Source organism: Schistocerca americana, chromosome 11 (assembly GCF_021461395.2).
Source record: "Schistocerca americana isolate TAMUIC-IGC-003095 chromosome 11, iqSchAmer2.1, whole genome shotgun sequence".
Lineage (NCBI taxonomy): Eukaryota > Metazoa > Arthropoda > Insecta > Orthoptera > Acrididae > Schistocerca > Schistocerca americana.
This window is the reverse complement of record NC_060129.1, coordinates 108971484-108996376: the sequence shown is the minus strand read 5'-3', so window position 1 is coordinate 108996376 and position 24893 is coordinate 108971484. Positions and strand designations below refer to the sequence as shown.

At 43.0% G+C, this 24893-nt stretch overlaps 1 protein-coding gene across 1 annotated transcript; it reads right to left on the bottom strand.

Moving 5' to 3' along the window:
* Positions 1-2865: 2865 nt before the first annotated feature.
* LOC124553337 (protein roadkill-like) lies at positions 2866-24573 on the bottom strand. Its single transcript, XM_047127213.1, has 3 exons — positions 24008-24573; positions 3141-3250; positions 2866-2990 (listed from the first exon to the last, which is right to left on the bottom strand). Exons 1-3 carry the CDS (start codon positions 24571-24573, stop codon positions 2866-2868), a joined length of 801 nt encoding a protein of 266 aa, XP_046983169.1.
* Between the last annotated feature and the right edge of the window lie 320 nt (positions 24574-24893).

Below are 24893 nucleotides of genomic sequence, written 5' to 3'. Positions count from 1 at the left end.
GTTAACTTCAGTTCCTCTTTTTTGGTTTTTGACAGTTCTGTCGTTATACTAATACTAAATAGGTTGCAGAAGAAACGAACCTTCCGTTCTCAGAGGTAGGCCAACATATTTAATTACCATTACCCACTGTCAGATAGTGTAATTGTCGGGATATATCTGTGAAAGTACATCATTTCAGAGGTTTCAAATCGGTAGATGATCTGAGACAGGTGTTACCTTGTGAGATTTGGAACAGTTTCAACACAAAGTTGAATGCGTAAAATTGTGTGTGTAATTACCATAAAACTGCTGGTTCAGTGATTTTTGCAAGGCTAAAGATAAACATTAACAACATTCAGTGGCAACATTTTAACCCGAGTCATTTGTTTGCAATCAAATAACATTTGTAAGTTCATCGAAAACGCCATCCTCTCTCGCAGGCGAATTGTTTGACGTGGTGGCTCGACTGGATTTTGCATCGTGTAGCGTGTGCTTCACATACTTCCGATCAAAATTTAATTTTAAAACAGTTTTGCTGCCCTGCTCTGACATTAAGCTATTCACATATCAACATAAATTTTACCAGTTTCTCAGATACCAACCAGACGTTTACATCCACGAGTTTAAACAGGAACACGTTTCAGACTATTTGGCTTCCGGTTATTTAGCGATATGAGCAGTGAATTCCGGCGTGTTTGACGATGCGAGGAAAGGGGACGGAGTTCTGGGCTGTTTCCCCTCTGCTGTAGCGTGCTGTGCCGTTCCAGTGAGCCGCAGCAGCAGGCAGCACCAGGTGGAGGGCGTCGGGCGCGTGCCGAACTTTCGGCGAGATGCACAACATGGCTCTCTGTTACCTCCACAAAGAGCGTTTAATGTCACGGCGGAGGCGTGTAAGATTGTGTCTGATGTGGAAGTCGTAGTTGCACACAGAGCCACGAAACGTCAGCTTACATGTGCCACATGTGGGGAAGATGTGGCAAAAAGAAGCACTCGAGTTAAGTGCGATACTTCCCCATGACGTTTCTCCTCTGTCTCCAGTACAACTGCTGTTTCTAAGAAACTCATTTAAATTGAAAGTGGCAGCTATGGAAGGTTTTAAATGAAAATATCGGCAACGAGAGGGTCTGTGTGGGTAGGTGCCATGCGTCCATTTGCCGAGAATTTGTCAGGATTACAATGGGCGGTTGCACTTGCTAATAACCTGGACTGCGGGAGCAACATATTGAACTAAGGAGCATTCAGAAGTATTTGAAATTATTGGCTGCAATAAACATACGTAAAGTTGTACTTCAAACCGGAGAAACGTATGTTTCAAGTAGTATGGACAACAGTCTCGCGGAAGAATTAAATCAGCTGAGAAATGTTGGGATACTATTTACGCAGGAAGTTGCAAAGTAGCAGAAAATATTGGAATATCACCTGAAGTGAATGTAATGATTGATGAGGGAGAGAAACGGCAAGGCAGAAGAAAACGCTTTGTTGATGAAGCAGCAGGGGACGATTTTAACCATAGCTCGAGGAACAGTTTTCAGCTAAATGTTTGACACGTTATTACACAGCTGTAGGGAACTTGACTGTACCGCGTGCAGCCACACGCAACGGGGAGACATTCCGTTTCCCGTGGAACTACGTAAGCGAACACGATTGTCCGGTCCAAGAGCTTGTGGGAAACGACGAATCTTGCTACAGTGTAGACGTGAATAGCGAAGGTCTCGGAGAAGAAATTTTACTGTTGAAAAGATTCGTGAAGGCAATGTTGTGTCCGAGCATTTCTTCTGCGCCTTGTCAGTACTCTTTGTGAGTGAAGTGTGAGTGACGGCCTCACGGACTGTTCTGCCGTTTGCCTGCTGGCGCCTCACAAGCAGAGAGGCCGCTGACAGTTGTGGCAGGAGCCACGGACTGGCAGGGAGCGGCGAGCTGCATCAGCTGCGGCCGCAGCACGGCCACAGGGAATGAAGTGAGATGACAGCAGCTGAGTTGACAGGCGTACACTCTCCACTACACTTATTTACTCGATGTACGAGTCAAAGTAAGTGTAATTTTATTACCTGTAGTTGCACGACTTGCGTCACCGTCTCAGTTGTGCCGTTGTGACCGATGAGTCTCGAGACTCGTGTGCGTCGTTGCGAAATTGCTTTCGTGTGCTGAAACTCGGGCTCCGGTATTCTGTCTCCAATACAACTAGAATTGCTTTGCTCGTTGCAATCTTTTACGTCAAGTAGAGACAACAGTACCAGATAGAGAGGATTTCCTTCACGTTTTGTATGCGTGTGATGTTGTGGTCTGATTGTGTTTAGTTAAATGTAGACTGACTGTATGGTTCCAGATGATGGTCGCATTATGTAGTGTGAATACTGCTACTAATATCTCATTGTTATTAAACACAACAGGTACGATAGAGTAGAATGTTTGCTGAATATGGAGAAGTAAATTGAGTCTGATATCAGGAGCGAAAATTCTGGTGATAGAAGTGATATAGCGTTAATCTCTGTATGTTGAAAATTAGAATAGTCTGATGTAGCACCTTGCAGACTGGTGTGAAATACTTTTCAGCGATCAGATATTATAGAGCATTTGTGACTGTTCACAATGAACTGATGACTTTTGCCAAGTATAGTCTGGAAGTATTACTCGAGACATTTTTCTTGACAGAAGGATTGTCCGTTGTTACCTGAATTATTTTGCTGTTATCTGGCGTTGTCTGGGTTTTGCTACAACGTTCCTTAGAGTATGTGTGTGCTGTATGTTACTTGAAGAGGTCTGAAATTAGTGAATCACAATGGGATTGAGTTTTTTGGATCTTTATTTAAAAAATTATGAATATTGCTCTCCTACAGATTCTTTCAGTTCCTGTTTTTTTGCACAGACTTCGCTGGACTGTCTGCCTCATGACAGCATCTCCACCAGCCGCCTGTGGTTGTTCTGCCTGGCGAGGTCCAGCGCTGTCTTCCCACCAACATCAGTTGTGGCCCCCCTGTCGGCCCCCGCGACGAGCAGCGCAGCCGCCACTTCTGCGTGGCCATGGAATGCCGCACAGTGCAGCGGCGTCCACCCACCGCCATCCCTGGCGTCCACCGCCGCCCCCGCCCCCACCAGCAGCCTCGCCGCCTCGACGTCTCCCCACCACGCTGCCCAGTGCAGGGCGGTCCGCCCCCACCCGCCCCTCGCCCCCACGTCGGCCCCTGCGGCGATCAGCGCCCTCAGCTCCCCCACTGCCCGCTGCTTAGCCGCCTGGACCAGCCTCCTGGCCCTCTCCTTAGCAGAGAGGCTCCTGCACAAAACACACAAACTGCCACTCTCTGCTACAAACACACAGCACACAGAATGGGGAAAACAGCCACACGAGGAAACAACTGTTGCGAATACAAATCTGTCCTGAAACAAAGCTACCGTATTCCCCCTCCCACAGTACAAAACAGTGCGCAATTGTGTGCATGTATTAAATTACAGCAAATCTGTTCTATCCCCCTCATAACAAAATCTTCATTCATCTTCCATTACAAATAGCATTATACAACCTCTGAAAGAATTTCACTACCACATTTCGTCACACTCATTCCTGCAAGTTGAAATGTGGCTACACTGAGCCACAGCGCCAGACATTGGGCCAAAGAGTTTCATTCCGCCGCCTCCACTGGCAGTTCTTGTCGAGATGCGGCAGTAGCCAGTGCTTGCTGAGACGTCGTAGTAAAGAGTTCTTGTCGAGAGGTCGTGGTGGAGTGTGCTTGTCGAGATGTGGTAGTGGCGAGTCGGTGTTGAGATGTTTTAGTAGGGAGTGCTCGTTCCATGTTTTATGCAGTTGTTTGATGGGCTAGACAGCAGATGTTGTTCTAATGGAGATATTGTAATGATTAGAGTGCTTTTCATCAATATATATGAAGGTAACAAAACTAACTTTTTTTTCTCATTATTTCAGTGTCTTCAATAATGCGTCATTACAGGTTCAGTCAACAAAGCATCTGGCTTGTGTTCTTCTATTAGAGTGTAATTCTGGTTTTCTTGCGTAATTATAGTATTTCTATTTTCTTTAATTACTTCAGTATAAATGATATTTAAAATTTCTTCTCTTATTGAAGAAAAACTGTGCCAGATGTGTACGTTGAATCACACTTCCACACACAGAACAGCTACACTTGTGCTTTGTTGGCTTCGTAGGTTTTATAGTTGCTGGGGACTTAATTAATTCATTGTGTTAACGGAAATTTTCTTTCATTCTTTGTCGTTGTTCTATGCAGTGTTTGCCTGTACAAAATGTTCACTACATGAGCCCACAAGAGAAAACTGCTCTGTGTGATTATCGGTTTACATGCAAACTGACACTTCGATAATGCAAATACCAGAAAACGTGTTATTGGACATTACACAGCCATTACGCTTGCATATTCAAATTTATTGTAATAAATGAAACCTCAGAAAGCAGCATCCTCCTTTAAATGACACGACGAAAGTTTTCTCATTGCGCTAACATCGGGGAATGCAATCTAACAAGTAAAGAAGGAATATCTCAAGTACGGTTACAGTCACAAGTAACAAAGAGTGTGCAAGTTGAAACTCGAAATGATCTGCCATAAAGTTTCGTGTTTCCCGGATATTCGAACGCAGCACTTGATCGGATGTTTAACTAAGCACAATGAAACGTCAGAAACCGTCATTTTTAACCAGCAATGAGATGACAAACTGAAACCAGGAGACGAAAGTGTTTTGTGTAATGGGCATTCGAAACCAACACCTATCTACACTGACTTCTAGTCACGCATAGACGTTGAGCAGCGAAATGTGGACATGTCATAATTTTAAATTCAATGATGAAAATTTTCTGCCGACTAGGAATGGAACCCTGGACACATCGTTGTTGACTACATACAAAGATACCTCGACTGTACTATTCTCTTTCACCAGTAGCTCGGAGTGGCATGTTTGAAACTTACACGACAGGACGAAAAGCTGCCCGTCTGACTTGGGACTCGAAACCAGTACCACCATTGTTGTTAACAAAGCCCAGAGAATCGGTAAAATCAGAATAATTTCTCACATGTATTTTGCTGAGCTCATGCTGCAACTTAAAGTGACATGCCAGGATTCGAACCCAGGGATGTGTCTCTTGTGAATGTCTTTATGACTTTGCAGACAAGTGGAGATAACGAAGCAGTGGAATTGCATCATCTGAAAGTGATCAAACGTGGCGAAAAGGGAGATCTGAGTTCGAATTCCAGTCCATCGTCAACATTTTCCACCTCTCAGGCTCGAATACAGTAAGAGTCAAGTGCGATGCGGCCTTGTACAGCAATTGGCTCATTGATTTAAAAAAAATATCGCTTAAGAAAGGTGACTGGTGACAGAGTTTCGACCCGGCGTGACTTCCGCCCCTGTCAGGGCCCAACCTGTAGCGACTCTCTTCCAGGCTACCAGAGGTGGGACAGATGCTGCTTATGCTTGTTAAAAATGATTGCCGGATGTCAGAAACGAACCCAGACCTTCATCATATGTAACAAGAATCATTTCAACTTTTTCTTAACTAGCAACTATTACCACGAATTAAAATTCATGCGAGTTGCGGTATTCGAATCCACTACATGCAGACTAGAAACTCGCGCCCTTACCCCCTTTTCTTTCATTTAATTTTTTAACCATTCCCAGGTCTGGCCACGACGCCTCCCCCATACCTGTCACCGAGTCGCTGCGCTATTTTCGCGCATAATTTTTTTATTTTTTTCATTTCTAATTTTTTTTTATTTTTAGCACTTCATCTGAAAGACCGTGTTTGCACACAAACTAACTCAGCTGAGAGCGACGCCTTCCAAGATCTGTGTTCACGATGGTTTGCTTTCCGATTTATTTCTCAACATCTTGTAACTCGCCCAATGCCTCGGTTCCCGAGGCTCGTTTGGAAAGTTGGTCTTCTGCCATCCCTGAGTACTGCACGCGCTGGAAGCTCCGTGCTGCGATTCCTGATACAGCGGGTGACGATGAATGTAACGCAGAACAGCAGAAATCAGTGCAGTCGCTTCTGGTTAAAAGGATTTTTCACATACAGAATGAAGTGAAATAAAGTGTCCTAAAAAGTACCACGTGTTCTGTCATGAGGACCAGCTTTTCCTCCGAGATTCCTTCAACACAAAATAGAGTGCTTCTGACCTACGTATTTCAAATTAGATTTCTGTTTCCTTAAAAATAAATAAGGCAGTAAGAAACACCGTTTAACACAAAAGAGCTTAAGGACGAGTCATTATGATGTTCTTGCGTTTACGCCTTTTTCTATCCACTTTGCACACTGCTCCACGTAACTGTATGTACTGAAACATGTTGCGAAGTTCCTCTCGCAGTTTCCCGCCTCAGCGACGCACGCGCCGCCCCGTGGCCCGCTTGTGCCCGGCGTGCGTGCGGCGACCCACCCAGCGCCCGCCCGCCTCGCTTCCCTCTGCTGGCAGGTGGTGCGTTGTCTGTCCTCTTAGCCGGTTTACAGCATTCCTTCATTCACACGGCACGTCGCTACGATTCAAAAAAATTGGAAGGCAAGGTACTGGGAGTAGAGTTCGTGTTATTGTGGCTAACAATTGTCTGATAACTCACCAGATGTCGTTCACTTGAGCGCGTACGAACCTCGCCTGCTATCAGGTCGTAATTCTCTCACGTGCTGCCGACCACCCAGGTGGACTGCCTCAGTTTCGCTTTGGTTGCTACTTTCCTGTTTACTGCCCTCTACCGAGTAGTTTTCACGCTCGTTGGTAGGTGAGGGGTGCCGATGTTTGTCCAGATGGCCCTCCAGCCGTAGTGCGGCTACTTTTGTACAGTCACGTTTCCGCTTTTGCTTCTCATTAATTCCACGTACATGTTCTTGACTTTCACCATATTTAACGGCCAACTCTGGTTTGAGTATAACTGGGTCGGAATCAAAATTGTTCAAAATGATAAAAGCCATTGGCGACGTGCCGTACATCTGTGGGTGGATTCCAGACAGTGGGAGTAATTTCGTCTGGTAAGTGCGGCGTGAGGGCCGTGTGTGTCTTCTTCCGCATCTCGTGTGTGGAACACACGAATATAGTTTCTCACTTTCTCCCAAAGTCGGTGAGGTTTAATCCCTCCCCGTTTCCGCCCGAGATGGTCAACGTGTCAAACTTTATCTTAAAAATATTACCACGAGTTACAGAATGACTCGTAGCTGACAGAAATCTTGCTGCTGTTTCACATGGTATGGGTAAAACTTGTGCTGTAGAGATGCAGCTCATTCACCAGGAGTGATTCGCTTTTTCAGCACAACGAATTGACGCCTGGTGCAGGGAATGGCAATTTAATCTCAATGTAGACAAGTGTAATGTGCTGCGAATACATAGAAAGAAAGATACCATATTATTTAGCTACAACATAGCAGGTCAGCAACTGGAAGCAGATAATTCCATAAATTGTCTGGGAGTAGGCATTAGGAGTGATTTAAAATGGAATGACCATATGAAATTAATCGCCGGTAAAGCAGATGCCAGACTGAGATTCATTGGACGAATCCTAACGAAATGCAGTCCGAAAACAAAGGAAGTAGGGGACAGTATACTTGTCCGTCCACTGCTTGAATACTACTCAACAGTGTGGGATCCGTACCAGATAGGGTTGATAGAAGAGATAGAGAAGATCCAACAGAGAGCAGCGCGCTTCGTTATAGGATCATTTAGTAATCGCGAAAGCGTTACGGAGATGACAGATAAACTCCAGTGGAAGACTCTGCAGGAGAGACGCTCAGTAGCTCAGTACGGGCTTTGGTTGGAGTTTCGAGAACATAACCTTCACCGAAGAGTCAAGCAGTATATTGCTCCCTCCTGCATATATTTGCCGAAGAGACCATGAGGATGAAATCAGAGAGATTAGAGCCCACACAGAGGCATACTGAAAATCTTTCTTTACACGAACAATACGAGACTGGAAGAGAATTGAGAACCGATAGAGGTACTTGAGGTACCCTCCGCCACATACCATCAGGTGGCTTGCGGAGTATGGATGTAGATGTAGATGCAGACACTATCTACATTATAACTTAATAACTTTATTTTTAATACCATTCACTTAAAGTGCTTTCCCTTACAGATACGGTCCTTGGCATCACCAAAGACAGTGTAACACCCATTACAAGGTGCGAATAACATAATGTTTCCAATCAGAAAAACACACAGTACAAGGAAATCTGATCAATGACCAAAGAAAAAGCATTAAAAATGTGTTAAGAAAATGAAACAATCTAATGAATACTATGCAAGTTCGATAACGTTAGATAATTTGGGAGACTACATTCCTAATGCTATTTCTTACATTTAGCTGTAGTGTTCAGTAAACCTAGAAAAGAAAACAATGAGGTATACGCTGTAGTAACGAGAACGTATTGCTACTTACCATGTTAACCTTACAACAAAAATATTCTAGAGTAAAACAATGTTCCCATAGCACAAACGCCCATAAATAGTCGTGAGTTGGCGAGATATTGTGCCCTTCCTGCACAAAAGGAGGCTTTGACAATGTTCAGCCCACGGTCACAATAAAGTTGTGTCACACGACTACCACGAAAGTATGTGTGGAAAAGTAGCAGTGGGTGCACACATATAACGAACTCAAGTTAACAAGTTATTCAGCGCCCCAATTGAGTGACTACACTTGTTTCAGCATTAAAAAAAAAAACTAGAAATTATCTCTGGAGAAGACGAAACAACAGCAACTACGTTTTCAAATCCATAAGTTTTTTTCACTTTTAGACCTACAGTGCACTGAATCAATTTAGGAAAAAAACTTATGTGGAGACGTTTTCTAAGAACTTCTTAACTGGTTGTGGGTCTGCCTGAGGATAACTTTGTTACAGAAGAAATAAAAAATTCTTTCCAGCGAGATTTCAGCCTACATCTAACACAGTCAGCCGTTTGAAGGGTTAATGCTTCACCCCCGAGCTATCGGAGAACCATCACATGTAGCTCGCTCCTTGACCCCGTGGGGGTCAAGTTGGATAATTTTCGGTGTAAATGGTTAAAGTGGCTGTAGTTTCAGCTTGGAACGAGCTTTCTGCACTCGGAAACATAAATCTTCCAATCTATACCATCCCTTATTTAAAGACCATTCGGAATGTTCAATGGTAACGACAGGAAAATATCAAGTAAATGCGTCAGGACGATTCTCTGCCACTCCAGGAACTAAGTCTGAGGTCACAGTGTTGAAATGAAATCAGTCGGAAATTTGAGGGAAGTAAAAGTAGGATGACTGCAGGAAGAATTAGAAGAAATCGAAAAGGAAAGGAACATAGGAAGGACGCATTCAGCACATGCAAAAGTCGGAACAACCTTCAGTGAAATTAAATGCAAGGATGACTACACAAAGAGTGTTTTAAACGCGCAAGAGAGAGCAGATGGAAGAACATAGTATGTTAAAGACCTCTTTGAGTGGGAGGAACTAACAGATAACGTGACAGAAGAAGAGATGGAAGCCGAATTGGAAAACGTGGGGGACTGGCCATTACACTCATAATTTCACAAAGCTCTGGAAAACTTGCACACAAACAAGGTGGAACGGTTAGTTAACATTCCCTTGGAACTTACATGATCATTTGGGAAGGTGAAAATCAAACGACAATTCAGTTTTGTCTGTAGGATTCATGACACAGGAGTTGTAACAACAGACTGGCAGAAACACACCATCCAAACACTACAGAGGCGAGCAAGGGTCGATATTGCGACAGCTATCGCCCAGTGAGCTACACAGCTCATTAATCCAAATTACTAACAAGAATACTTATAACACGCAGAAGAATCGAAGATAAAACTGAGGATCTGTTCGAGCACACTAAATTTGGAGTAAAGGATCGAGAGAGGCCTATCAGACCTTCGACCTGATAGTGGAAGGAATGTGCAAGAAAAATGGATATCTTTATTGGATTTGTAGATCTTTAAATGACGTTTGACAATGTGAAGTAGTGAAAGTGTACGAAACTTTAAAAAAAAATAGGTATAAGACGTAGGGAACAGCAGAAAACACAGAATATGTACAGTAATCAGGAAGGATTGGTGCTTTGATTAAAGATGGTGAAAGACAGCGATGCTGGTAGTCTCCACAAGTATTCAGTCTGAACACTAAAGAATCGTTGGTGGAACTGAAGAAACTTCCAGGAATTTAATTAAAACTGAGGGTAAAAAGCATTTCATTGATAAAATTTCCTTGCGATATTCCTCTCACTGAAAGTGAGAAAGAATCACTGCAGTTGGTGAATGTAATAAATAGTCGAATGATCACTGAATTAGGATTAATGAATAGAAGAAAGAGGAAAATATTGGGGAGTGGCGGAAATAACATCAGAATTAAGGACCACGAAGCTGACAAATTGCACGGATTCTGCTATATGCGAAGCGTATTTACACTTAGGGACAAGGCGAGGTTGTTATAAAAAGTTATCTAGCACACGAAAACCGGACATTCCTCCTAAAACAAGGGTATTGGTACAAAAGATAGTCCTTAACTGGGGAAGAAACCTCTGAATGTATGACGAAGTACTGTATGAAAATGGATCGTGGATTATGGGAAAAAACGAGAAGGAAATCGAAGCATCCTAAATGCGGTGCTATTGGAGGATGTTGAAATTAGGTGAACTCATACCAGAGGAACCCTGAAACGTCCCTCCAGAATAGGTGAGGATAACAATATGTGGAAAACTGTGACATGTACAAGGGTCAGCGTAACAGGTTACATGTGAAGTCATCAGAGAACAAGTGCCATGGTGCTAGAGGTAGCTGTAGAGGGTAAAACCTGTAGGGGAGGACAGAGATAGGAGCGCACAGCACAAGTAAGTGTGGACTCTGGGTGCTCACAGCACTTTAAACTTGTTGGTCAGACAGACAGAAACATGGTCAACAGCAGGCAGAGTTTCTGCTTCGCATGAGTTTTGTTACTGGGACTGGCTGTTACTCCATACTGCGGCGGGTCGACCAAAGTCGTCCACACCCTGACGAGCTGACGCTCTGCCGACATTTGCTTCTCTTTGCTGCTTGACGAGCATATTTGTTGTTATTAGCAGAAATTTTATGGCAAATAATTTTTTTTTTTTTTTTGTCCTGTCTCAATCCTGCCAATCACCCAAATGGTCCCACAAACATGTGTTTATCTGACCCCTACTAGACCATTCCAATATGCCAAGAGTGCTGGACGTTTACCTCTTTTGACAGAGAGAGTCACACATTCAGTGCAGTCACAGTGGCTCCCTGCCACCAGATTTTCTGTGTACGACGTTGGAGTATGTGCGTGAATTATCGCTGACATTCGTTGCATGAGAATAAATCACTGAACTGTTGACAATAACTCACTATTTTCCCTACCAACCTATTCTTAATGACTCTCTCTCTCTCTCAATACAACCTCCTATCATGTCAATACAGCCCCATTATTCATCTGACTGTATTGTTCTGATTTTAGTGCCAGTTCGCTTTGCTGACCGTCATTAACTCTAGACTCAGCATTTACACTTTGCTTTTCGGTATTTAAATCTTATCTACCACAGAATGGTCGTGTGTGTGTGTGTGTGTGTGTGTGTGTGTGTGTGTGTGTATGGTGAGAACTCACCACAAGTGAGAGACAGTGGCGTCATCAGGTGCAGGAGTCGTGGGCAGTGCAGCAGCAGCAGCAGCAGTCTGGCGGGTTGTGCCGGCAGTGGTGGTGGTGGCGGCGGCAGCGGCTGTGGTGGTGGTGGTGGAGGTGGTGGCGGGCCTCAGCTGTGCAGTGGCTGGTGGGCTGCACACACAGAGAGAGAGAGAGGCACAGTGTGAGCAGGCGTGTCTTCGTGGGGTCCTGGGGACGACTCACTGCTGCGCACACACACACTCATACACGCCGACAACAGGAGTAGCGGTCCAGTAAATACAAATGAATTACCAGTGCGGTAATCACATTCAGTTGCACCACCTGAGTTCCCCACAGCAGTTTCTCACCATACCACACAACAGGAAGTTCAAAATCAAGCATGAAGAAAATGTACATACAGTGCCTGACACTTACACAGAATTTAATTACAGACCCACTGTACAGGCCAACTCTGATACTATCGTTCTCAAAAGTGTCTGAATGATCTGAACTGGATTGTGCCTCTTTGTACGTGACCCACATAACTTGACTACCTCGCAATTCATGTGCACCCTTTTAGATATTGTCGTTTTACTATACATAATAAACGTCCTAGGACTGGTTGGGTACCAATCCCTGAAGTGTGGCATCTGAGACGAGTACAGACCAAAGTATGGGCTTCAGGTAGAGGCATTTGTACGTCTGTCTGTCTGTATACCTGTTATAATGGTAACAGACAGTCAAATGTTAAGGAGAAGTGGCTCTTCCAAACTTTGAAAAATATCGTGATTAACACTTTGAACTACTTCTAAATTTCCTTATTTAACAACCACTTTTGAAATATGTATGACCTGTAGGACAGCAGCTCCAGAAAAAATTGCAAGACATTTGGCTTACCATGTGCAGTCATTACTGAACAGTCCTCTGTGGGACTTGCTCATCAGTTTGCAGCTGGTTCTGTCCACACCGCTTCCTGTGTGAGAGACCCCCCTGCTCTGTGTGGCGGGATTACTGCAGTCTACACTTTCAGTTATGTGATATTTGTATGATTGCTTCAGCGCCTCAGCGTCTCTGGCTATCAAAAAGGTTAAGGAGGAAGGTGGTGGTATATATTTGGTGTATAAAACAGACCTGGAAGAATTGGAAGGTTCCAGCTGTATTATGTCATTCCCAGATAGAGAATCCGATAAATTGCAAGAGGTACGCACGAGCAGACCTAGGGTCAGTTAGTTATGGTGGTGAACAAACTGAAAAGAACTGTTAGGAGCAATAAATGTGCAGATAAATGGGATACTGAAGAGCTGACGAATGAAATGGGTTTTTCAACTTCTGTGAGACTGTAGGTAACGCGATAATGAATGTCTCAGCTGGAATTTCAGCAGCTGGTGTCACTGACAACGCGAAACACGAAAATTGAACAGAGAAATGTTGGAGCAAGGAAGGCAACTCTGAAGAAATCTGAGCAAACGAAAAAATACATAAAATGTTTGATGAAAGACAGAAGTACTAACATAGTCAGGGAAAGCCAGGAATAAAGTATTACAGGTCGCTAAAGAATGTAATTCTAAGTTCGAGGGACGATGAAGTAGAATGACTGCAATAAGTTTCAGGTAAATAAACAAAAAGTGATCGTAGGATGCACGCAGTCAGCACATAGAAAAGCCTAAAGATCCTTCTGTGAAATTAAATGCGGGGATGACAACACTAACACCCGCCCTTCCAGATGTCAGACACTCAGATCGGTGCCAAAAGCTGTTATGTCGATAGAGTATGAACGAAAACAGGACGTGTAAAGGGTAATTAAAAGTATCACGAGAGCTACTAAGCATGGGAAAAGCGCATCTGTGAGTAACTGCATCCTAGATCTCGCATGGATGAGAAGGTATAACGTTCAAATCCCACTGGTGACAACATTTGTTTTAACTGTGTTGGGGCAAAGCTGTTACATGGAACGAGATTTTCCTGACATGTACAAAGACTTTTCGGAGTTTGAAACAATGTTCTTTTGACAGTCTGCTTCTTTTGCTTCGTTAGTTGAACATCATGTACTTATCATTGATCTTGTTATGTTGTGTATTATTAATTATTGTTATTGCTGTTACTTCCACATGTGCGATGCAATTGTTTCTTTATTTTTCTGTTCTGGTTGTATATTCTGTGAAACTACTGAAGCACACTACAGCTTTACTGCTTTCAGTGAAATGAACCGAAAGCGGGCTACCAAGAGAACATTGTTGTGAACTCCAAACAGCCATTTTACATGTCATGAGCATCTCCAGTTTTAGAATCGGAATATAACAGAGCTTTGGAAGGCTTAAGATCCAGTAAGGCAGAACATATCATAATTTCTAAAATCATTGGGAGAAATGACAACAAAACGACTATTCACGTTGGTGTCTAGAATTTGTGTGTCTTAGGACTTCGGAAAATTACCATCAACACAATACAAAGACTGCTAGAGCTGACAAGTGCGAGAATTACCACACAATCAGCTCAGCAGCTCATGCATCCAAGTCCATGACAAGAATAATATACAGAAGAATGGGGAAAAAATGGAGGATGTGCTAGATGACAATTAGTTTGGCTTTAGAAAAGGTAGTGGCACAAGAGAGGCAATTTTGACATTGTGGTTGATAATGGAAGCAAGACTAAAGAAAAATCAAGACACGTTCATGGGATTTGACGACCTGGACAAAGTGTTCGACAATGTAAAGTGGTGCAAGGTGTTCGAAATTCTGAGAAAAATAGGGCTAAGCTATAGCTAGAGATGTGTGGTATACAATACGTGCAAGAGCCAAAGAGGAATAATAAGAGTGAACGACCAAGAACAAAGCGCTTGGATTAAAAAGGGTGTACGGCAGGGATCTTGTCTTCCCACCTACTGTTCAATCTGTACAAAGAAGAAGCAATGATGCAAATAAAAGAAAGGATCAGGAGTGGAATTAAAATTCAAGGTGAAAGGATATCAATGATATGATATGATGATGACATTGCTATCCTGAGTGAAACTGAATTAGGACTGATGGTCATGAAGTAGATGAAGTTAAAGAATTCTTCTACCTGGGCAGCAAAATAACCAAACATGGATGGAGCAAGGAGGATATCAAAAGCAGAGTAGCCCTGATCAAGAGAATTCTACTGATATAAAACATAGGCCTTAATTTGAGAAAGAAATTTGTAAGAATGTACATATGGAGTACAGGACTGCATGATAGTGAAACATGGACTGTGGGAAAACTGGAATAGAGAATCTAAGCATTTGAGATGTGGTGCTACTGGCGAATGTTGAAAATTATGTGGACTGACGAGGTAAGGAATGAAGTCATTCTGTGTAGAATTAGAGAGGAAAGGAATATATGGAAAACACTGACAACGTGAAGGGGCAGAATGATAGCACATCTGCTAAGAAATCGGCGAATGACTTCCATGGTAGCAGAGGGAGTTACAGAGGCCAAGGACTGCAGAGAAAGACAGAGACTGGGATACATACAGCAAATAATTGAGGACATAGGTTGCAAGTGCTACTCTGTCATGAAGAAGTTGTTGGCACAAGAGAGGAATTACTGGTGGACCGCATCAAACCAGTTAGAAGACTGATGACCCAAAAAAAAGCGCGTCGTCCCATATAGCACTTTCACACATAATACGGTAAAAAAACTAGGGTAGTTGGGTTGTGAACCCATGATCTTTGATACAGGAGTCTTAGGCTCTATCAACTTCCACATGAAAGCAACATACGTTACATACTCACAGTTACGCTTGTGAAGTGCTCTGTAGTCCTGGTGTTACTTTTAATTAACGTTTACGTACACTCTGCTGGACAACAGCAGACAGCACGAACTAAACCGCAGTTTTTGTTGATAAGCTATCGACCTGCAAATTTTGGTACTGATCTGAGTGTCTGACATCTGCAGGTTTGGGTTTAAGAGTTAGAAAAGAATTCCGCTGCTAAGTGCAGGGGGGGGGTGGGGGGAAAGAAAGAGGGAGAGAGAGAGAGAGAGAGAGAGGGAGGGGAGGGGGGAGAGAAAGGGATGGCTGACAAAAGTACACTGAGCACCTCCATGAGGGGTGGGACTATTGAATGACATGATGTAAGGAAAATTGAAAGTCGAGCTGGAAAACATTCCCTTGCAGTTTATATGGTGCTTGCAGAAGGCTGCAATGAAATAACTATTCAACTTCATCTGTAGAATCTATGGGACTATAGACCTAGCGACAAATTTCCAGAAAAATATCATCTACACACTCCACATGCGAGTAAGGACCACTAAATACGAACGATTTCGCACAATGAGTTAAACATTTTATGAATCCTAATTGCTGACAAGATAAATATGTACAAGAAAGTAAGTTTGGACTTAACAAAGGTAAAAGCTCCAGAAAGGCAGATCTAATCTTACACTTCAAAAGGGAAGCAAAGTTTAAAGAAAATCACGCAGCCTTCATTGCATTAGGCCACCTTTAAAAAGATTGATAATGTAAAGTAATGCGACATGTGTGAAATCTCAAAAACTACGAGTGAGATATAGAATACAGGCAGATTATATAAATTACTGTATGTACAATAATCAACACAGAACTGCAAAAACTGAAGCAAGAAATACTGTCATTAAAAGGGTGCAAAACAGGGACCGACTTAGTATCGCCAAGGGTTCAGTTTGAACATCAAGGAATCGTTCGCAGAACTGAATAAACTTCCAGGACTTTAATGAAAATTGAGGGTGAAGGTATTTCATTGATAAAATTCACTGGTGTTATTACCATGTTCACTGAAAGTGAGAAAGAAGTACCCGAGTGGTTGAATACAATGAACAGTTGGATGAGCACAGAATTATGGTTTAAACTAAAGAAAGGTGGAAGTATTGGGGAGTAACAGAAATAACATCAGTGTCAAACTTAATGTCAAAATTAGGGACCACAAAGTAAATGAATTTAAGTGATTCTGCTACCTGGGAAGCCAATTTACACTGAGGGACAGAGCGAGATTGTTATATGAAGTAATGTAACAGAGGAAAACAGATCATTCCAGGCAAAACAAGGCTACTGCTGCCAAAGATAGGCCCCAATTTTGTGATAGAATATCTGAAAATGTACATTTGGAGCACAGTATTGTATGAAAATGAATAATGGATTATGGGAGATACAGGAAGAGAAGTGACTTGGAGCATTCAAATTGGGATGCAATAAAAGGATGTTGAGAATTAGGTGAATTGATAAGAAAGGAACTGTGGAAAGTGGGATATATCTGAAGACATCAGGGAATAACTGCCATGGTAGTGGTGGAAGCAGCAGAGAGTAAAAACTGTAGACAAAGACAAAGATTGTACTACATCCAACAAATAACTGGAGACTTTGGATGCAAATGCTGCTCTGTGGTGAAGAGTCGACCCAGCACCCCCTCCTCCCAGAAATAAATGATGGGATCTCAGCGCTCTAAGTGTGTTGACAGACAGAAATGTGATCTACAGTTGGCAGAGTTTCTGTTTTGCATGTCTGTTGTGACTCTGACTACCTGTTATAGCAAAATAAAGTGGTACTATCATTTTGGTCCAAACCCTGAGGAGCTTAGGCTTAAGAGACCACCTCTGCCAACTATTGCTTTTGTTTTGATTCTTGAACAGAGTAATTCTTGTTACTAGCACAAGTTTAATCCAGGGGTCTAGGATCCTTTCTCCTCTTTTCTTTCTACCAACGACCCTAAATTGTCTCATAAATAAATCTGTCTTTACTTGTCCTGTGCTACAGAATTCCAATACACCATGATTTTTAGATGTTTATGTCTCTTTAAATACAGTGTTACGCATCAAGTGCTCTCATAATCCCTCTCTGTGACTGGATTTTCCGTGTGTGACGTCGCCTTGCATGCCAGAGTTATTGTTGGATTGGTTTACTGGTTCTGATGGGAATATATCACTGAAATGTTCACAACAGATCACTGCTTTCCCTACCAAACCATTTTTAATTGACCTTTCTCTCATAATACAACTTCCTCATTCTGTGGATACTGCCCCATTATTCATCTGACCATGTGTTATGATTTTCTTTTCATTTCATTTTGCTGACCCTCACTGAATGTAGACTGGTCCTTTACATTTCCTTTCTCTGTTTTTCTACCTTCTGTACAATGTAGTGCTAATGCGTGCGTGCGTGTGTGTGCAGTGAGGGAACTCACCGCATGCGAGAGACAGTGGCTTCTCCAGGTGGAGGAGATGTGGGAAGTGCAGCTGCAGCAGGTGTCTGGCGGGGTGCGTTGGCAGTGGTGGTGGTGGCGGTGGTGGCGATGGTGGCGGTGGTGGTGGCAGTGGCGGTAGTGGCGGTGACGGCTGGTGTGCTGCACATAGAGCAGAGTGTGAGCTAGCTGGCGTATCCATGTGAGGATGTGGGGTTGGCTCACTACAGCCATCCCTGCTGAGGGACCGTGCACACACTGGCAACTGGCAGACGACAGGTGCCGAATGCTGCGATAGCGGTCCAGTTTATACAGATGAATTGCCGTTGAGTTAATGACATTCAGATGCACGCCTGAGCTCCCTACAGCAGTTGATGACAACACCATACAACAGTAGTTCAAAATCAAGTGCAGGATTAAGATACATACAGAATTACTGGACATGTCAGCTCATGTACTATCACCCTCCAAATTATCCAAACGGCCTGAGTTCCACTCCACCTGATTTGTATGCACGCACTTAGTGTTACTGTCTTGCCGTCCCTCTGCTCTCTTTTCTGGTGTGGGAGTTTCACTGTTCAAACTGGTTACTGCAAGAGACCACTTGAGAATACTGATCTGTAAGGCTGTCAGTCCACAATCAGACTAATATCTCAATAACGTCAATACCAGAAAAAGTGTTATTATTAGATGACAGTCTTCAGCACCTGTAAACTCAAGTTTACTGCAGTAAATGACATTTTAGAAACTAACTTTCACCTTGAAATTACGTGACGAAAACGTTTGTTCACACTGACATCCAGGACTCAAATCGAACAACCGTTGTCTCTGTTAACTAAATACCAAAGGTCTTAGATATCGTTTCAGTCACAGGTAAGCTAGCGTTCACGTATCTAAACGCTGAAATCTTGAAGTTTCACTAAGTTTTGGGTTGGATGCCAATTTGAACCCAGCACTTAATACGATTGTTAACTAGGCACAATAACACGTTATATATCCACATGTTTCGTTGTTAGCGAGATGACAACCTGAAACAGTGAGGCAAATAATTTTGTTCCTTTACTGGGATTTGAATCAAGTACGTATCATTGTTTTCTAGCCACAAACACACGTTAAACATCTCCTCAGTTGACCTGTAGCGACATGTGCACATGTCTGAACTGGAAGTAACGCGACGAAAAGTTCCGTGAGGGGCGGGAATGTAAGCCTGCTCGCAGCATCGTTGCTTACTGCAAACAAGGAGACGTTGATTGTCGAATTCTGTTCCGACAGGTGCTAGGAGTGACATGTTTTAACCTGAAATGATGCCTTGAAAACTTTGGTATGTGGTCAAGTCGAAACCAACACCAACCGTCTTTGATGACAAGACATACGCAGACGATAAAATCACAATTACTTCTGTCTTTTGGTTTGATGTGCACGTACTAGCAGTTGAAATGACTCGATGAAAATCTTTGCAGCCAGCCACGATTACGAAAGATGCTAATTACTATGGGCATACTGCTTGGAAGGATTTCTTACTACCGAACACTTTCGTCACACCAGATGCGTGATGTTACATTCCGAGGACACACATAACCTTTGATTGTACATTTTTTCTCGGGGCCACAAAATTTCCTTTTATGAAGTTAAGGCCCAGTGGTTGAAATGTCCACCTGACCATCCTGATTTGCGTTCTGCTTTATTTCCTTAAATCGATGAACGCAAATTCTGAGACCTTTCCTTTGAAAGGAAACTGTAGATTTCCTTCCCCGCATTCTGCTTTGACTCTAATGGTCTTGCAGTCGATGGGACGTTTGACCCTAAGTTAATCCTTTTTTTCTTTCTCAACATTTCCTATTGAATTCAAGTATTGCACGAAGGTAAAACGGTCGTATTTCATTACATTTGCTAGTAATCGATTGGACCGTACTGGTAAACTGTCACATCAGAGGAATACTATTCGAAATGAGAAAACTGTTTTCTGATGTGAATTCTTCGCTGCACTTACCACATACACACACAAAATGTTTAATGCACCGTTTTTGAATGTTGAAACAATCATCCTTGTAACCTTCAAATGTACAACATTCAATACATCACTGCAAAAACCACATACACTCACAAAATGTTTAATGCACCGTTTTTGAATGTTGAAACAATCATCCTTGTAACGTTCCAATGTACAACATTCAATACATCACTGCAAAAACAGTTTATAACTTCAAATAAGGAATGACGACTGATAAATGTACTTATATCAGCCTGTATTACAACACATCAAACTAAATCTCTACGACCTTATACATGACTCTACTTGTTTCAGTTAATAATGCCCTTTCAGGCTATATGCATCAATGTTGACTGCAACACGAGGAAAAAGTATGCACTTCCTTACGCAGTTGAGTGACACTTTTTTTAGGCCTCCTTCCACTCCCCTACAGCCTTTGGTAAATTTTTCCACACGGAATTTATCCAGGGGGATCCCCTGTGCTGCATTTACTGAAGACATGCCTCGTCTTTGCCAAGATCAATGGTGTGAATAATAACAGAATAATAACGAATGACCTCCTCAAAAAACTATTTTATTGGATAAACAAAGCTGCATTGTAGCTAAATATCACCTCATGGTAAAAAAAATACATTACTTTTGAAATTGCAGTAAAAGAACGATACTTCCAGCATAAAAATGGGCCCAGTGTCTGAACATAAATGACTGTCTATAAATGACTGTCTAAGAATGACAGCAAAGGAGTTGGAAGAGCAGTTGAACGGAATGGACAGTGTCTTGAAAGGAGGGTATGAGATGAACACCAACAAAAGCAAAACGTTGATAATGGAATGTAGTCGAGTTAAGTCGGGTGATGCTGAGGGAATTAGATTAGGAAATGAGACACTTAAAGTAGTAAAGGAGTTTTGCTATTTGGGTAGCAAAATAACTGATGATGGTCGAAGTAGAGAGGATATAAAATGCAGACTGGCAATGGCAAGGAAAGCGTTTCTGAAGAAGAAAAATTTGTTAACATCGAGTATAGATTTAAATGTCAGGAAGTCGTTTCTGAAAGTATTTGTATGGAGTGTAGCCATGTATGGAAGTGAAACGTGGACGATAAATAGTTTAGACAAGAAGAGAATAGAAGCTTTCGAAATGTGGTGCTACAGAAGAATGCTGAAGATTAGATGGGTAGATCACATAACTAATGAGGAGGTGTTGAATAGGATTGGGGAGAAGAGGAGCCTGTGGCACAACTTGACTAGAAAAAGGGAACGGTTGGTAGGACATGTTCTGAGACATCGAGGGATCACCAATTTAGTATTGGAGGGCAGCGTGGAGGGTAAAAATTGTAGAGGGAGACCAAGAGATGAATAGACTAAGCAGATTCAGAAGGATGTAGGCTGCAGTACGTACTGGCAGATGAAGAAGCTTGCACAGGATAGAGTAGCATGGAGAGCTGCATCAAACCAGTCTCAGGGCTGAAGACCACAACAAACAACATGAATGACATCCTCATAAACCATTCTTTTAGTAAAAATATAAAACTCTAGCGCAAAAATTAAGCAGTACGAAATAATTAACTGGTCTTGACACAATGACACACTACTGCAGCAATAAATGCGACAACACTGCCCGGAGAACTTTCTGGAAATTTGATTGATACCTGTCGCCGAGTTTATTTTGTATGATCCAGTATTAGTGTAACCATAGACTCGTACAAAATCACAGCTGCTCAGCTAGGGGCCAACACTTCCTGAAGAAATTTCTGCATCATTCCAAAATGTCAATAGTGTAGCTGACTTTTATGTGATTTCATTTCAGCGATTACAAAATCATGTCGAAAGTACGCATTTGACTACTGTACCAATCGCCATGTAACGTCACAGCGTACGTATTTCAGCTTGAGATGTTGGAGAGTGTTGGTGATGAGCAGGGAGTTCATTTCAGGTATCCCTTTCCGCTGTTTTTGACCCTTTCTGGACTATACAGTTCCGACCTTTTGTTGTTTCCCGAGCATTACAAATTCTTCAGCGTTTCCATGAAAGGCGCAGGTCTGGTTTTAAATAGTTGGTGGGTGCAAAAATTTCCATCAGGAGACCAAGTCGTAGCATTTGCACTGCAAATCATAGGTGAAAGGCAATAATAATTTTTTTACATTTCTACATTCATTGTCAACAATAACGATTCGTGCCGGTTTCGACTCTCAATCAGGCACGGAAGTTTTTATCATTTCATTTGAGGTTTATAAATTCCACTTCTAATTACTGGTGAAAAACTATTTGACAGTGAACGTCTCTTCATGTGTCGTCATCGCCGGTGACAGTATGTACGGGTTTAGAATCCCAGTCAGCACAGAACTTTTCCTCGCGTAACTTCTAGTTCAGAGACGAGCATATCTCGCTAGTGGTGCAACAAACCAACTGGACAGGCACGGCACTCTTCTGGTTGTGAAGGACATTTTAATTTAATTAACAGGACACATCGATAATCAGACAATGTACACAGAGATTACTGTTACTAAAAAGATTACCGTTAATAAAAACTTTGTCAAACTTAAGACCTTCTGTCATTTCCGATAGTGTGCAGGAGCAGTTTGGAGTAATGTAGATAAATATATTTAGGTGCGATGTGTTAAATTTTTTTTTCAAGAACGTAATTAATGACTGTAACATGATCGATGTTTCAAACATGAATTTTCATGTTGATGTCTATTGAACAAAAGATAAACACACTGAATGGTTTACAGTACAGGCTATAAGTTCATTGCAGTTGGTTGAGGGAATGCAAGTAGCGTCATCTCAAACACAAGGTTACCAGTGTGTCAAATACACACAATATATTACCTAAGTATTAGAATCTAGCTGAAAAATAAATGACGGTTTATCAGTGTTAAGGGCTACTAGACTTGTATGGACATATGTAACTGTAAGATGGTGCAGAAAAAAGGGAATGTTGGTCTCAGAAACTCTTTCATGTTCAGACTATGAGAGGTGGAATAGCAACAGTAATAGATGGGGTAGATAATATCACAGGTAGTGCCACAGTGGAATGCAAGTCTGTGGTGTTCACTGGGTGACTATAGAAATCCATAGACCAACTGAAACAGGCAGAGAGGTGTGTGGTACCGGTTCATCAAAGACACAGTAAAGCATGGCACAGAAGGGAATGTATCCAAGTACTGTGTGAGCTTCATATAGCGGCTGAATAGAGAGGATAAGGAAATGAGGTGGAAAGTCTCAATTTTATGGAACAAACTGGAACCACCACGAGGACTGGTTTGTGTTCCTGTGAGGTGGTCCCAGGCTGCAAGAGATGTGAGCAGCCATACATTGGAGCACCGATGCTTACTTCACCAGGTTTTCTGATCATCTTCCATACAAGACCTGACAGTGAACCATTATTGTGTCATATAATGTTCATTTAGAGAAATTAAAAATCTTCCTTGTACTGCCTGGATTTGGAGAGAACGAAGAATTATGTTTGGGAGGTTACTGGCATATGGCTTGCATGAAGAAAGAAAGTGACAGAGAACGAAGCTGCAGTAGTGAGGTGTGAACAGCGATTACTCTCATGGTCTGCTTTACTACACGAAGAAAATTCCGCAGATCAACATCAGCTGTCGAAAACTGTAAATATGTTGCTGCCCTCCTCGAACCGTTGTGCAGTACGCTTCCTTGCTCGAGGTGTCGGCCAGAAGTGACGTACTTGGTCGTCGTCTTCATGCAGCGTGACACTATTCAGAGGTGTCTCATTGTCATCAGCCACAGAGGCACTGAACAACTTTAAACGCTGCTCTATACGAACAGGCTTATAGCAACCCATAAGAGCTGCTGGCTGCAAACTACACACATCACTATGTTTGAGGCCGGGTTGGGCAGTACAGCTTTCTGTGCACAGCGGAATGCGTCATTCTGCATTCACACAGTAAATGTATCCTATTCTCCTGACACTTGATGCCAAAACCTAAAGAACCACATTTCCTACACGTGTAGTTCGACAGATAAATGTCTAGAAATTGGTTGTTTGATGATTTTTGCTAGAAACATACCTGTTAATGAAGTGGACTCAGCTTAGGGATTCAGCTAACCTGCTACAAGAGGACAATGATAGCATCGTGAGCTAGCAGGAAATGACGGTCTATGATTGTGTACCTCACAGCAGTGACACATCTAAGGAAATTCAGCAGCAAAAATTATAGTCAAGCAAATGCACACACACACACACACACACACACACACACAAACACACACACACTCACACACACACACACCCAGAATGGAGGGACACGAATGAGTGGGTTGTCTCGCCCTTACCTGCTTTTTGGTGGTGGATCATACAGCAACCGGCTCACTTCGATCAAGTCTTTTGGTTGATGAAGCATCGCATCTGCCCACCCCTGAGTGGCCATCACCTCGAACGGACAGGTCTTAATGAACGCCAGTGCAGCGTGCTTGAGGTCACTGCAGGAGTGGCGGACTGCGAGGACGGCTGCGGCCGCCGCGGTCTCAACGGTCAGCTGAGCGGCCACCTGCCGCTCGCACTCCTCCTTCAGCCGCGACACCCCATATTTATCCGCTGCGGCCAGCAGCTGGGGGGCCGTGCTGGGCAGCTGGGGGGCCCGCAGGGTGTACAGGTAGGAGACCAGCTGCCTCAGCACCGGGCCCCCCACGTCCGGGATGCTCACCGCGCCGCTGCTGGCCTCGAGGGTGTCGTGGGCGAACATGGCGGCGAACACAGGGCTCCTGTCCGCCAGGACGGCCCTGTGCGCCAACAGCCGCGTGTCGCCTGCCTCGAGTATCACCACGGCGTCGTCCCCGGCGTCCAGCAGGTCCCCCAGGTCCACGGCCGCCGTCTCCGTGATGTCCTTAACTGCTTCCATTGTGGACGATTCTGAAACACTGCATCACCGGGCAGCCCTTTCAGCTTACAGGTGACTACTGATACTTCTCGAGTGACCGTTCATAAAAAGTGGTCCATCACCAGCCAGTGGCAGTATCGTCACATCTTTGCTGTGTTAGACTCATGCCATTGCTGAATAGCCACAAACCTTTAATAATGCCATTTCAAACAGTTAAATTTTTCTTTCAACACATTTTATTTGCGCGACAAGCTCCAGAAGGGGGGGGAGGCTTCATTTCCATAATTTTTTCTACACAGCGATTTTACTTGAACCGGCAATCATTCGAAGTGGACATCTAC

Coding starts and splice junctions, on each gene's coding strand:
- LOC124553337 (XM_047127213.1), bottom strand. CDS start 24,573: ATGGAAGCAGTTAAGGACATCACGGAGACGGCGGCCGTGGACCTGGGG. Junction 3,251..24,007: donor GATCCACCACCAAAAAGCAG/GTAAGGGCGAGA, acceptor TGTTTTGTGCAG/GAGCCTCTCTGCTAAGGAGA. Junction 2,991..3,140: donor GGCCGACGTGGGGGCGAGGG/GCGGGTGGGGGC, acceptor ATGGCCACGCAG/AAGTGGCGGCTGCGCTGCTC.